Below are 14127 nucleotides of genomic sequence, written 5' to 3' on the forward strand. Positions count from 1 at the left end.
GGCCAGTGCTCTATTCACTGCGCCACCTAGCCGCCCCCATAGTTCATGTCTTAATGACATTACTGAACATGATCAAATGGCTCAGTGGAGTTATATTTGGCATTTCCAGACCATGCGTATAGAACCATCATGGAGGACATCAGAGGCTTCACTCCATAGATGCTCATATTTGGGTAAGAGCTACATTGACCTATAGATCCGTTTTAAAACCCCAGAAGGAGGGAAAAGTGGAGATATAACTGCTAGATCACTTGACTGAAGATGAGTTGAAGGAAGCTGTCTGACTAGCTGTGGCCTCTGTACACCTGCTTCTGATAGGGGAATTCAGATGTTCTGGCAACCAGAAAGGAAGAAATAACAGTGATCCAGGGAAACTAGCTCTGAAAAGTGCTCATCCACCAGTGGCAGACAGACAGTTGGTGCCAGATGATGAGCCATAAAGAAGGGGTCTGGATTACTATGTGGATGATGGGGATACTGCAATTGGCTCTCCACTTTCAGGGAGACCTCTGCTCAAATAGAGGAGAAGGCAGAAGGCAAGGGTTTCTTCTTTCCTGTGGAAGTTCCAAGGTAGCAGGGGTCACTGACCTCTGAAGTCTGACTCTGGTGGCTGGAGACAATGAGACTTTTATTTGGGCCATTCATGGGTTGAGTATTGGGACTACAGGTCAGTGAGTCTGAAGCTATAATGGTGAATGGATGGCATGTTCCACAGAAAAGCCAGAATGATCCAACTGGGGGTACCACACCTGACATATTGGTAAAAGGAGAGGAATTTGTACACTTAGCCAGATGATGCACATCGATGAAATGTACGTAATGTATATTATGTACTTGCAGGTGGCCTGCATATTTGGGATAACTTGTGCAGATTCATGGATATTTATGATGTATGCCTACAGATATGCCTATGCAGCTATAAATTTACAGAGAATGCAACTTTTTAACTAGAGGTGGAGATGACAGAACATGAGCAGGGATTACCTGCCCTCAATGAAGCTTTCCAGTGTGGCATCAGATGCTTACAATAATGAGGCAGATATTGTTGTTCTAGAAAGTTCCAACGTGCCATATTCCTGTGGGAGTAGATCAGGCTGTACAAGCTTGGAGGAGTGGAAAAAGGACGGTGACATCTGGGGAGTCTTTAGCATTCCTGAGCAGTCACAAGCAGATGGAGCCAAGCTAGAACAGGGCTGAAGAAGGGAAGCACCAAGACAGATCAAAGGCCAACACCAGACAGGCTGGAAGTCGTGGTCAGGCTGAAGAGAGAAGAGGGAGCCCTGGAGGAAAAAGTATTAAGGAGCTCCAGAGAGACAGAATGATCAGAGATTTTAGGGGCCCATGTTACAAATTAAAACCATCAAAAATGTCTGTTTCTACTTCCTTGTAAAATAGAGACATGTTAAATGAAAGGGAAACAGCATGAATTTTATGGAGCTATTGTGAAATGTTAACTACTGCATGCCTATAAAAATACATTGAGATTCTTTGATATAAAGTCCTATTGCATTCATCTTTTCTAAATAAAGGCCAGCAGTAAATGTTTGAGAGTGTTAGGCCTTATTTGGAGGCCTAGATTTAGAGCAGGCCTTGATACAGGCTCATTCTCTGCTATAAGTCTCCTCACTTTGTTCCTAACATTAAAGCTGAACTTCAGTGTGATAGGGTTCAGTTTCCTGCCCACGAAGGTAGAATTACTACTAGCCGTCAGCATCTTTAGCTGGAGCTCAGTAACTGCTTTAGGAAATGCATGATGTGAGCTACTCCTACTACTCTGAACCATTGTCCTGGGTGGCCAGCTTTCATTGGCCACAGCCTTACTCTGTTCCTCTATTCCACCTTCCAATTTGAAGTGCTTCTGATGTATGGATTTTATCTGAGAAGTCAAGCTCTGCACTTCTCTAAAAGGTCTCCCCCTCCCATTGAACAGCTGACAACTTATTAAACTAATAACTTGTAGAGAGTGGCTTTCTTTTTTAGGCTTTAGTTTTCCCACTTGAAAAATGAGGATAATAACAGTTTCTTTCTTACTGCCATTAGGGCAGGATAACGAAAGAAACAATGGATTTGTGGTCTGATGTCCTGGGTTTGAATCCTGGGCTTGCTAAATCCCATGGGACCAACAATCAGATAAAACCTCTCAGTGAGCAAAGATACCATGTACGTACAGTAAAATGCGATATGTATTGCTATGGGGTGAGAACAGGACAAGCTGTAGAGTATCAGAGTTGGAAGGAACTGGAGTTCTTTGTGGCTACCCCCCAAATCTGGGGAAACTGAGACCCAGAGAGAAAGGACCTGCTCAAAAAAGGGGTACAGCTGCTGCTGGAGCTCAGGTTTCCTGACTGTTGCTCAAGCATTCTCACCTGCCTCTCTGTCAAAACAGGCCACAGAAGGGAAAACACATTTCTGGATTCAATTGAATCAAATGCTCATGAAATAGAATATTGGTGCTTGGCACTGGGGGAGATGCGAAGTTTAGATCCGACACAGTCTCTGTCCTTGTGGAGCTTACGGGTCTACTGGTAGCTAGGTGGTGCAGAGGGGACAGCACTGGGCCAGGGGTCGAGAAGCCTGAGTTCAAATTCAGTCTTAGACATTTGCTAGCTGTGTCATCCTGGGAAAATCACTTAACCTCTGTCAGTCTATTTTCTCAACTGTAAAATGGGGAAAATAATAACTCCTACCTCCCAGGGTTGTGAGGATCAAATGAGAGAAGATTTGTAAAGCGTTTAGAATGATGCCTGGCACACGGTGGGTACGACATAAATGCTAACTCCTCCTCCTCCTCTCCCTCTCCCTCCTTCTCCCCCCCCCTCCTCCTTTCCCTCCTTCTCCTCCTCCTCCTTCCAGGCTATGTATAGGCAACCCTACTAGGGGTTTAGGTATTACAAAGGGCGTTAAACACATGATTCCATCTGCTCCTTACAACAAGCTTGGGGTAAATGCTATTATTATCCCAATTTTACAAGTTAGGAACTTGAGACTGAGAGGTCTTGCCCAGGGTTACCTGGCTTGTCATAATAACTATGATGCAAAGTAAAATATCAGAAATACATAAAATATGGGAGAAGCAAACAAAGCACTTGGTGGAAGAGGAAAGAGGAAAGATCACATCCAGTTAGGAGAAGGGCTTAAAAGGATTTGACTTCACAAGCTTGCTAGCCAATCTCTTAAACAGAGGAGGGGGTATATGTGAGGATGGGAGAGAAGGAGGAGGAGGAAGAGGAGCTACTCTGATCCTGTCATTTCATACAAACATATCTTCTTTATTAATTTCTATTTTTTGTTATTATTAATTATCAATATAACTTATTATTTATATTTTCTCTTTCAGTGCATTTGGGTATAGAGAAATGTACCTGAAGTGTCATGAATGATGTTTTTTTGACAAATAGTAAAAAACAAACAAATTTTATGCACTGAGAAGTCCTATAGAGAAAAATAAGTGAAACAAGCTCTATATAGTGAGAAGAATAGCAGAGGAGAGATGCTTTATATACATTATTGAATTTGATCCTCATAGCTATTCTGTGAGGTAGGATCTGTTATTATCCCCACTTTACAGATGGGAAAGCTGAGGCTGGGAAAAAAACGCTTAAGTGACTTGTTCAGGGTTCCAGTAAGTGTCTAAGGCAGGATTTGAACCCTTGTCTTCCTGAACTTATGTCAAGTGCTTTGCCATTTACTGCTGTGTGGTGTCCCTTCACCTCTCTGGGTTTGCATTTTTCAAATCAGAGTGATAGACTAGTTGATTTCTAAGGCTTTTTAAAGAATAGCTTTAAATCCTTTGAAAATGTCAGTAATGTAAAGATATAATTATAGTACATTCAGTGGAAAAAGTTAGCTCCTAAAAACATTATATTTTAAAATTATAATTAGAGTTACGCCAACTCTTGAACCAATTATTGAAAACTATTTAAAACAAATTTACAGTGTTAACTCTAATACATTTTCAAAGTCATAATCCAATTTCTTTTCTTTTCTTTATAGAATATAAATGTAACCTTTCTTGGAAAAATAAGCAAATGAAAAACCTACGGCACATCATGGATACAATCTGCTATCTCATCAATTAAACTTTGGAGAGAAAACAGCGCAGTACCAGAGATTTAGCATACCTGCAAAATGGTAGACATCTCTTCTAGGACATGCTCAGGACTGTCAGCTTCAGGATTAAATTTGTCCAATTGTTCAATGATGGGTTTGATACATTTATTAAAAGAAGCCATCTTTGCAGTGAAAATTCTAAAATGGAAGGAAATTGTTAATTTTTCATGCTTTCTTTATAATATTCATACAAAATGAGAAATTCACAAGGCTATGTTACTATACATTATAGGTCAATAGTCAGGGCTATCTGAGGAAAAGACTAAAAAGTACCAAGCACATGAAGAGGGAGGCATTAATGACAACTGACAAATACATATATAGGCAATATACATATGTATATTTATCAACTAATATCTCATGCATATATATGCACATATATACACATATATGCAGCACTGTATAGTTTATAAAGTTCTTAATGCACATTATCTTATTTGACATTCACAACCACTCTATGAGGTGCAGTGGATAATACAGGTATAACCATTTCCATCTTACAGTGGAAGAAACTAAGCATAGAGAAATTAAGTGACTGGATTCTCATACCCTTATCTGCTCAAGGACAAAACATTACCAGTTATCCATTAAACTTGAACTATCTAATCATGTGGTTTTCTAAATGGATGAACCTCTCTCTGTTAACTAATATTCTGCCTTGGCTCACTTCTCTATGGTTAGCATATTCTCACCCCGTTATAGGTGCTCAATCCCAGTAACTCTTAACCTTTGGCTTTGGATGTGCCAGTCTTGTTGCTCAGACCTAACTCGCTGGTCTTTTACTCCTCTCCATCTTAACCTCATCTCCTCCCAATGTCCTACTCCAGATCTGCCCCAATTCTACTGTGCTCTCTAAAATGACTGTTCCATAATTATTCTTGGCCATAATTATTGTTAAACACCCTCTTCCTTTCTCACTCTTTCCATTTTCTGGTTATTCTGATTTCTGGAGGAAACCAAAATGATGCTGACTTGGTTCACTAAAAATTTATGTTTCTCTCATGTGTAAAATTTAACTAAAAGGAAAACTGAGGCAATTTTTTGAGCAAGATAACATTTTGTTATAGAAGGCATGATGACTATCAATGAAAGGGTCGGTGGCTTGCCTCCATTTATGCCAAAGACCCTGAGTAAGAGGAGAGTTTCCATTTTTTAGGTTTTGGGGAGTACAGAACAAAGAAGAGAACAGGGTAGATGACATCATGGAGGCCCAGGGAACAGTATGATTAGTTGGAAGTTTGGCAATGGAGGGTGGGGGGGGCGGGGAGGTGAGCAAGGGTCCTTTCTTTCTCTCCTGAGACTAAAAAGTGCTTACTGTTTGAGCCCAGGTGCAGTCGTAGTCCAGACTTTTTGGACAGCAAGCCAGACATACTTTAAAGGATAGCTCGGTGGTTGTAAAGATACTAAATCGGACTTGAGTTCACATGAAGAATAGCTCAGTGATTAGCAGGAGAGCTGAATTTTTAAGCTTAACCCATTTCATACCAGTTGAATTCTGAACCAAGTTCAGAGACAAAGACCCATGACTTAAGCAATTACAGAACAAAATCAATTACTTGTAAAAAGAATCAATAAGAAAATGATACAGAATATTAATCATTCCATTACCTAATTTCAACTGGTCCCTCACTGCAGAAAGGCAATCCTTTTCCAGCTCCCTAATCAATTTACTACCCCATCTTTCACTGATTGTTCTAAATCTTATCTGTCCTTAAGCCCCTCATATCATCCTATCCATCCAAGCCCTCAGCTAAAGAACTCGCCTTATACATCACTGAAAAAAAATTGGGACCATTTTCCAAGAGCTCACCTTTCTCCTCCCCTCCTCATCTCACACGATGCAGACATAGTTATGATGATAGTTGTCCCCACTATCATCACTAATGTCTCTGTCTCATCTTCAATTTGGATGACAATGTCTGCTGACTAATTTCCTATTGTAAAACACCCCCATGTCTCTCTCATGCTTAAAAAACTCTTGCTTGATCTGACCATCTTGGCTATTATACCTACCCTCCCCTTTGTGGCTAAACTCTTCTAAAAGTCATCTACATATGGTGCCTCCACTTTCTCTCCTCTCTCTCATTTTTAAACCCTCTGTAATCTGGACTCTGACCTCATCATTCAACAGAGACTTCCCTCTTCAAAAACACTAATGATCTCTTAACTGCCGAATTTAATGACCGTTTCTCAATCCTCATCCTTCTTAACCTTTCTGTAGAATTTTACAGTGTCTACCACTTCCTCTCAGATGCTCCCTTGTTCAATCATACCTAAAGAGGAGTCTATGTCATAATTTCCCTTTGTAAAGCAGAAGAACTATCCCTTCCAGTGGTGCCTGGAACATAGACACTGTGTGCCATATGCTGGGTGTTCTACTCTTTGGTTTTCTGTCCAAGAGTCAGAGCTAGGAGCAAGATGGATGATGACCAGAAAAGGAGACTGAGAAAGCAGCATTCAGAGAGGTCCAAGGAGATCCAAGAGAGTGCACTGTCATCACAACCTAGGGAGGAAAAGGGATCCAGGAGGAATTGGCAGTCAACAAACTGTGTCAAAGGCTTCAAAGAAGTTAAGAAGTTTGAGAACTGAAAAAAGATTAACAGATTCAGCAATTAAGAGATCACTGGCAATTCTGCAGAGAAGTTTCAGATGAGATTGGAAATAAAATATCCAGGGATGGAGAAGAGAAAGGAAGGAAGCAAAGGCAATGAACATTAGTAACTTTCTGGAAAAGGGAGGCACAGTTGGGGGCTGGTTTTGATTAGGAGAAGGGCCACAAGAGAACTAACATAGTTCATAAAACATTAAAATGCCTGTAACCATTCTTACTGAGGTCATAAGTGGCATATCCTCCTTCCTACTTTTGAATACATTTTCACTAAGCATAACTAATGGCTTGTTTCATTGTGGTCTTATTACTCCTTAATCATGATTATTTCTGGAGTTCTTTTTTCTAACTGACCTCTCCTTGATTGTTAAATCCTGTCTTGCTGATACAGTAGCCTGGATGTCTTGTTTCCATCTGAAATTTAATAAGGCAAGGACTAATCAAGTAATCCTTTACCCTAACCTTTCCTCACTCACTGGCAACTTTCCAATCACCACTGTGCCCATACAGGTTTGGAATCCTGGACTCTTCTGAAGTGTTCATCAAATCCTATGGTGCATTTTCCCTTTAAATACCTTGATATCTGCTCTTTCCTTTCTGGAAAATTTCTGGTCTATGCATTGGTTCCATTGGTCTTCAATTCCTTTCCTTTTGCAGCCTCCATGATTTTTCTTTCCTAGTAGTCTTGTAATGGTACCACAACAATGCACCTCTTGCCAGACATTTTGACTATACCACTTCATTGCCCTGAGTTCTTGACTGGTTCCCTGTAGTACTTCACAATATCTTCAGCCTCTTTAGTGTTGATAACAAGGTTATTAACCTTTTTTTCCTTGCCTCAACCACCTTCTTATGCTTCTGTTTCTCTTCTGTGTCAGCACCATGGCCAGAGTTAGTAGTGAAGTTGGAGAACATTAAGATGAGTCAGCAGTATATAGAGGAAAAGTTACTGAGACAACCAGTGAATGCAGATCTGCACATGCTGACTTTATGGGTGCATGAGAAATGGCATATTATGGGAAATTTAAGGAAGAGAGTCTAAGGCTTTATGAACAGACAGGCTGCCATGGGGGAGCCTTATTGCAGATCCTGTTGCTTATAGAATACAATTTAGACCTCAGAGCTTCAAGGAGGAGGGGGCTGCATTGTTTAGAGCCCTGGAAGCATTCATTAATGTTGGGCATTTCCCTTTCTCTTCTGGTATTCCAACCTTTAAAAGGCAGCCAGGTGAGCTATTATTGTATCATTGTTTCTATTCCCCAAGGCATCTTGCATGGTGTCACTATGCTTGGGACTTTGTACCCCGAGTTAGTTGAGGGTTACCCTCACCAAAGAGGCTGGTCTTTGAAGTAGGGCATTCCAGATGGTCTTTGAAGTAGGGCATTCCAGATATATTCTTACTTGCATACTAATATGACAACTTACTAAAGCTTTGCTCCCACCAACCTCAGGGCACATGTATTTGAAATTTCCAGACACAATATTCTTTTATCTGGATCATGTATTTTTAGGAAAGTCAAGACACTTTCATTCCGTTACTATCCTTTGGATTTTACATCTATGGTATTTCAAAATCCTGAAATACACTTTTACCACAAATCTATCAAGGTCCATTCCCTTCTCATTTATAACTTTGTTAAAGTCATTTGTAACTTTGTTAAAGTCCCACTTTCTGGATGAGGAAAGATCTTCATTTTTCTCCAATTTCTACCTATGGTGTCCAACAATAAGCAATTTAAGAAGCATAAGCTCAATAAGTGCCTGTTTGTCTAGTTCAAATCTGTCAAATAAAAAAAAATCCAATATTGCTGAAAAGATAAAAATAAAAAGGCTTGAGCAAACGAACCTTCAAAAGCAACCTGTGTTGGTTTGGATAACTTATTTGCCAGGAATATTGAAGAGGAGATTTTTATTCAAATATGGATTGGACTAGATCTTATCCAACTCTCTGATTCTTTGATTCTGGGCAAAGGAGTGTCATTTAAACTAAGTCACCATGGGGGCAGCTAGGTGGCACTGTGAGTAGAGCACCAGCCCTGGAGTCGGGAGGACCTGAGTTCAAGTCCACCCTCAGACACTTGGCACTTGCTAGCCATGTGACCTTGGGCAAGTCACAACCCCAATTGCCCTGCTTTCCCCCCAACCCCTTCAAAAAGAAACAACAACAAAAAACGCTGTTACCATGAAAAAATGAGAGTCACTAACCCTTCTGACAAAGATTCATAGAATCTTAGAGTTGGAATGGACCAGAGACCATCTCATCCAACATCTTCCTTTTGACAAGTGAGAAAACTGAGGCCCAGCAAGTATAGTGTTAACTCAAAAGCATCCACATTGAGTGGAATACCAGGCTGTGATGACGGTTAAATAGAGAATAATAGGGAGTGAGGAAGAATTTCCTTTATCTTTTTATCTTCCTGATAGTTCTTAAATCACACACTGCCCACAATCCCTGAATAAGGCTGGCAGAGTTTACTTGAAATATATTTGTATGGTGTCCCAAACTATTTGGTTGTTAGGATCTTAAACTAGGTGTCCTTGTTTCTTCCCAATCCTTTAGATATAAGAACATAGTTAACCTATTTCTTCACTACTTTGTTTCAATCCGGCATTTCCATTTGTTAGGTTGACATGACTAGAACACAAAGTTAATGAGCACCCTTCTGCCTGCAGCTGCTGCTGGTTTCTGCATTCACGTCTGGTCCCTGCAGTGGGGAAGATTGTCCTTTGCCTTCCCCACACTGTCACCCTTCTGCAGAAATCTCCTGGTGTTCCCTGAAGCACATGGCAAACAAGTGACATTTTTTAATGAAGGCGGCTTGCAGCCCAGGAAGGAGGGGGAGAGAATTAGGTTTGCAGCATGTGATCAGCATTATTACTATTATTTTAGAAGAAGGTCTTTTTATTGTTTTACTTTTCTGTGCTCATGCTGTCTTTCAGACTGTTGAAAGTTATTTACATATGCAATTGTCAGTGAAGTTAAAATGAGTAAGGCCTACATGTTCTAAGTCAAATCAGGGATCCAAAGCATAGGATAACGTTATTGTTACAATGTACTGATTGGATCACTGGGAGAACTAGGCTGAAGTACTTCTTTTCCATTTTAAGTGGTAAGTACCAGACAATTTAATTTTAAATACTTTTGAACTAAGAATCTATTAGATAAATAATTCTCTCCATGTGGTAGGTGCAGGCCATGACACTTTCTTAAAGGAGAAGCTCCCTAACCCACATAGCTGTGAATAAAATAATTTCAAGCCAACAAGACTTTAGAATTGGAAGAGACCTAGGAGGTCATTCAGTTCAACCCCATCATTTTACAATTCAGAAAATATAGACCATGAAAGGCTAGTGAAAAGAGTACAAACTCTGGAGTAAGAGAGCATGAGTTTAGATCTCTTCTGACATCTGCTACCTGCATGTTCCTGGGCAAGTCATTTAAGCTCTCTGGGTCTCAGTTTCCTCAACTGTAAAAGGAGGAGTTTGGCCTCTAAAGCTCTAAATCTCCGATTCTAAGTTACCTGTCCAAAGTCATACAGCTAACATGGCCATGGCAGAAATGAGATTCAAACCCAGATCCTCTATCTCCAGGTGTGTGTTTTCCCCACCAAATCGCCCCAATGCCAGCAATTAGTGCAAAGGCTCAAGGTGCGATGGCAGATGGAACTAGTTTTATTGTCAAACACTTTGGGGTGAAAAAATCCTCCCCCCAAAAAACTTGGAGCAAATGTCTGTAGGAAGCTGACATAGGAAAAGAAGGTTTGCAATCTGAGAGGAGGTCCTGGGGTAATAGCATGGGATAAATTTGCCAGATCTATGCATGGGTCTAGAGAGCAACTATAATGTCTCTTTTGTGACATCTCACATTGTTTTTGTGGAGTCTTTTGTATCAAAAGGTGAAACAATTGATAATTCTAGGGCTTCACTTTGAATTTTTTAGGGGTGATTGATTTGGGTACGTTTTCTCATCATGTCAAGTCAACAAGCATTTGTTGAGTAAATGAAGCATGTGCACACACACATATTTGTATAGTGGTGAATATCTCTGCCTGTCACATGGATACCAGGATTTAATTCCCTGACTGGGAGCCACAAGCAGTCATGTAGTATAGTAGATAGAGGGCAGGGCTTGGAATTGAGAAGACTTTTTATCTTCTTCCTGATTTCAAATCTGGCGTCAGACACTTACCAGCTGTATGACCCTGGGCAAGTCACTTAACTCTCTTTGCCTTAGTTTCCTTATCTGTAAAATGGGTGGGAGAAGGAAATGGCAAACCACTCCAATATCTTTGCCTAGAAAACCCCAAATGGGGTCACTAAGAGTTAGACGTGACTGAAATGACTGAACAACAACAAAGCATTGTGGATATAAATAGGAAAAGTAAAACTCTCAAGCAGTTTACATTCTCATGGGGAAAGACACACACAAGGAAGATTACTGGTCATCTAGTCTAATCCCCTCATTTTGTAGATGAATAAGTCAGGGACCAAGGAGGGTCAGGGACATGCCCAAGGTCACTTAGGTAGTATGACTATTCCGAGGTGGTATTCAAACCCAGGTTCTCTGATTTCAGAGCCAGTGTTCTTTCCATGGTTCCACTTTGCTTCTAGTTATACTCTTCACTAAACCATCCACCCAGCTGCTAAGATGATTTTCTTAAGGAACAGGACTGCTTATATCCCTCCCTCCCCCAATTAAATCTTTGGTGGTTCTACATTGCCTCTAAACTAAAATGCAAGCTCAATGGTGTCATTCCAAGCTCTCTACAATCTGGCTCTAACCTACTTGTCTCTTCTTATTTCATATTAATCCTATTCATGTAACCTTACAATTACACTAATTATTTATCAGAGCAGATATCCCATCTCCCACCTCCGTGGGAGATCATTTTGGTACAAACTCTTCTTTTCTCACCTTTGTGACTTAGAATAGTAACCTCCTTTAAGGCTTAGCTCTGATGCCACCTCTTCTTTGAAGACTTTCCTGATTTCTTCCCCATAGCCTCATTACTGCTTTCTCCTTACTCAAATTGCCTTGGATATAGTGAGTCCTCGCAGTAGAATATAAGTTCCCTGAGGGAAAGGACTTTTGTCTTTGTATTCCTAGCACCTGTTAGTGTCTTGTACTTAGTAGGCGCTTAATAATTGTTAAATTGGTGTCTAGATTCCTTGTTTAGACTCTCACTGTTATTGATTAGACTTGCCTCTCATTGTCCAGTGGCTTTCTCTGTGTTCTTGGTCCCTATATCTCAGGATAACTCCCTTTATGCCAGCATGGGAAGGACAAGACAGTTTTCCTTGTTCCCAATCATCAGCCTGTCTTCTAGGATCTGCCTCTAACTGTCCCTTCTCTCCCCAGTGATCTCTGACCCATGGCTTTGTTCTGACTTCAGTCTGCATATTCTTCAGTTGAAGACTGACCCCTTTGTTCCTGATGCCTGACCTGACTCCTGACACTTGATAGCCACCCTACATCTTGCTCTAGCTTTGTGCCTTGATTTTATAGTCAACTCCCTGAAAAGACACATGCTTGGTATATAGTTAAACTTTTCCATGTCAAATAAAAGAAGTGATCCCCCACACTCTGAATGTTAGAGCTGGAAGGGGTCTTTCCAGCAAGGATATGACACATGCAAAAACCAGTAGTAATCCCAGAAAAGAATGAGATAAAGACAATGGAGAGAGGTCTAGACAAAGTGCTTTCAGAAAATCTGAGGAAGAAGAGATTACTGTCATTGAGGGCATTACTTGGGGGATGAAGCTTTGGGTGTGGAGCATAGGAGAAGGCTCCAGGAACAAGGTGGTGCCTAGGCTGAATTCTTAAGAAAAGAAAATAATTCAGTAGAAATATTTGGAAAAACTATTATTTCTTGTATGCAATAACATTAAGTGATAATAATATCTGGCATTTTAAGCAGATTACATATATTATTTTATTTGAACAAGATCAATCATGTTTGGGAAGAGGAAGGATGTAAAGGGAATAGCAGAAGAAATCAGTAAAAGCAAGAGAAAACAGCCATATATTCATATTAACTTTCAAAAATCACCAGTAAAAGAAAAACATGGAATAACAATCTATTTTTTACTGGAACAATTTTGGGAAGATTTTTTTTTCTTTTCAGGTACATCTACTTTCTCTCACAAAATGTGATTTGCATGGTATTACAGTAAATAAATGACTATTACATTTTTCAGAGAGTATTTAAGCTCACTTTCCAACTCCAAATAATTTACTCATCATTCACCAGCACTGTCATATCGCATGTTTACAATCTAAACCAAGAAAGTTTGTAGGAAAAATGCTGCTTTTGACAAACAAATGAAACATAACTATGCTGAGTTATCTCTGTGTGTGTGTATGTGTGTGTGTGTGTGAGAGAGAGAGAGAGACAGAGAGAGAGAGAGAGAGAGAAAGAGAGAGATTTCCTTTGTGTTGCTCTAATGAAAACAAAATGGAATCTGTGAGTCAGACTTTTGCCATATCTCAATGCTATTTCTTCTAGTGATGTTATCAGAATAGTTCATTTGAGTAATAATGATAGCTGGCACTGTTATATCACTTTAAATGTCTCATAGATATTATCTTATTTGTTTCTCACAACTCTGGGAAGTAGGTACTGTTATCACCCCCATTTTAGAGATGAGAAAACCAAGGCAGGCAGAGGTTGTGACTTGCCAGGGTCACACAGTCACTCAGTGACTAAGACAGGATTTGAATTCAGGTCTTCTTGAGTCCAGGAACAGAGCACTGATAGGCCATATCACCTAGCTCTCTAAACTAAAGCTATTCCTTTGTAGGAAAGAGATTCAGATACAGTGACTCTCTAATGTCAAATATCTCTTTGGTTTTTAAATAATTTTTAACATTCTGAGTTTAGCAAACTCCAAAAGAAAAAAAGTAGTATTTCCACATAAAATTAATATTTCCATATATACAGCAGAACAAAAAAGATGACTGCATATTAGTCTGTGAATCTCTAATACATACAACTTGCTTTTTAAAAGATATATGATCAATTTGCCATGTTATATTAAAAACTGTTTTGTTTCTTCCTCATTTTCCTCCGTTCTCTTCTGTGCATTTTCTTTTAAATGTTTCATTGACCCTTGCAACACTACTATTAGCCTCCATGCCCCCAAGTCCACCACCCAATTTTAAAAGATATACAAAACCTCATAACAAAGGCACTTTCATATAAAACCAATCCACACATTGGTGAAGTGCCTCTTTGAAAATGTAACTTCTTAATAGACTAGAGAGGAAAGAAACAGAAATAATTAAACTCAATAACCCAGTGTTAGATAAACCTGAAAATATAAATTACCTAGGAAAAACCTCTCTATTTGACAAGAAGAGCTGAGGAGAATGGAAAGTGGTATGGCAGAAATTAGGTTTAGCTCAACAC

General features: G+C 39.8%; 1 protein-coding gene across 1 annotated transcript in view; it reads right to left on the bottom strand.

Annotated features, from left to right (window-relative positions):
* Window positions 1–14127, bottom strand: part of CFAP99 (cilia and flagella associated protein 99) — a 172609-nt gene that overhangs the window by 154320 nt on the left and 4162 nt on the right. The window contains exon 2 of the mRNA XM_069073304.1: window positions 4122–4248. Coding sequence (XP_068929405.1) covers window positions 4122–4232 — 111 coding nt within the window. The 5' untranslated portion in view covers window positions 4233–4248. The remainder of the gene's footprint in view (window positions 1–4121; window positions 4249–14127) is intronic.

This window comes from Petaurus breviceps, unplaced genomic scaffold, assembly GCF_028583685.1.
Source record: "Petaurus breviceps papuanus isolate PSGF00001 unplaced genomic scaffold, PetGlider_PUasm1.0 140, whole genome shotgun sequence".
Taxonomy (NCBI): domain Eukaryota; kingdom Metazoa; phylum Chordata; class Mammalia; order Diprotodontia; family Petauridae; genus Petaurus; species Petaurus breviceps.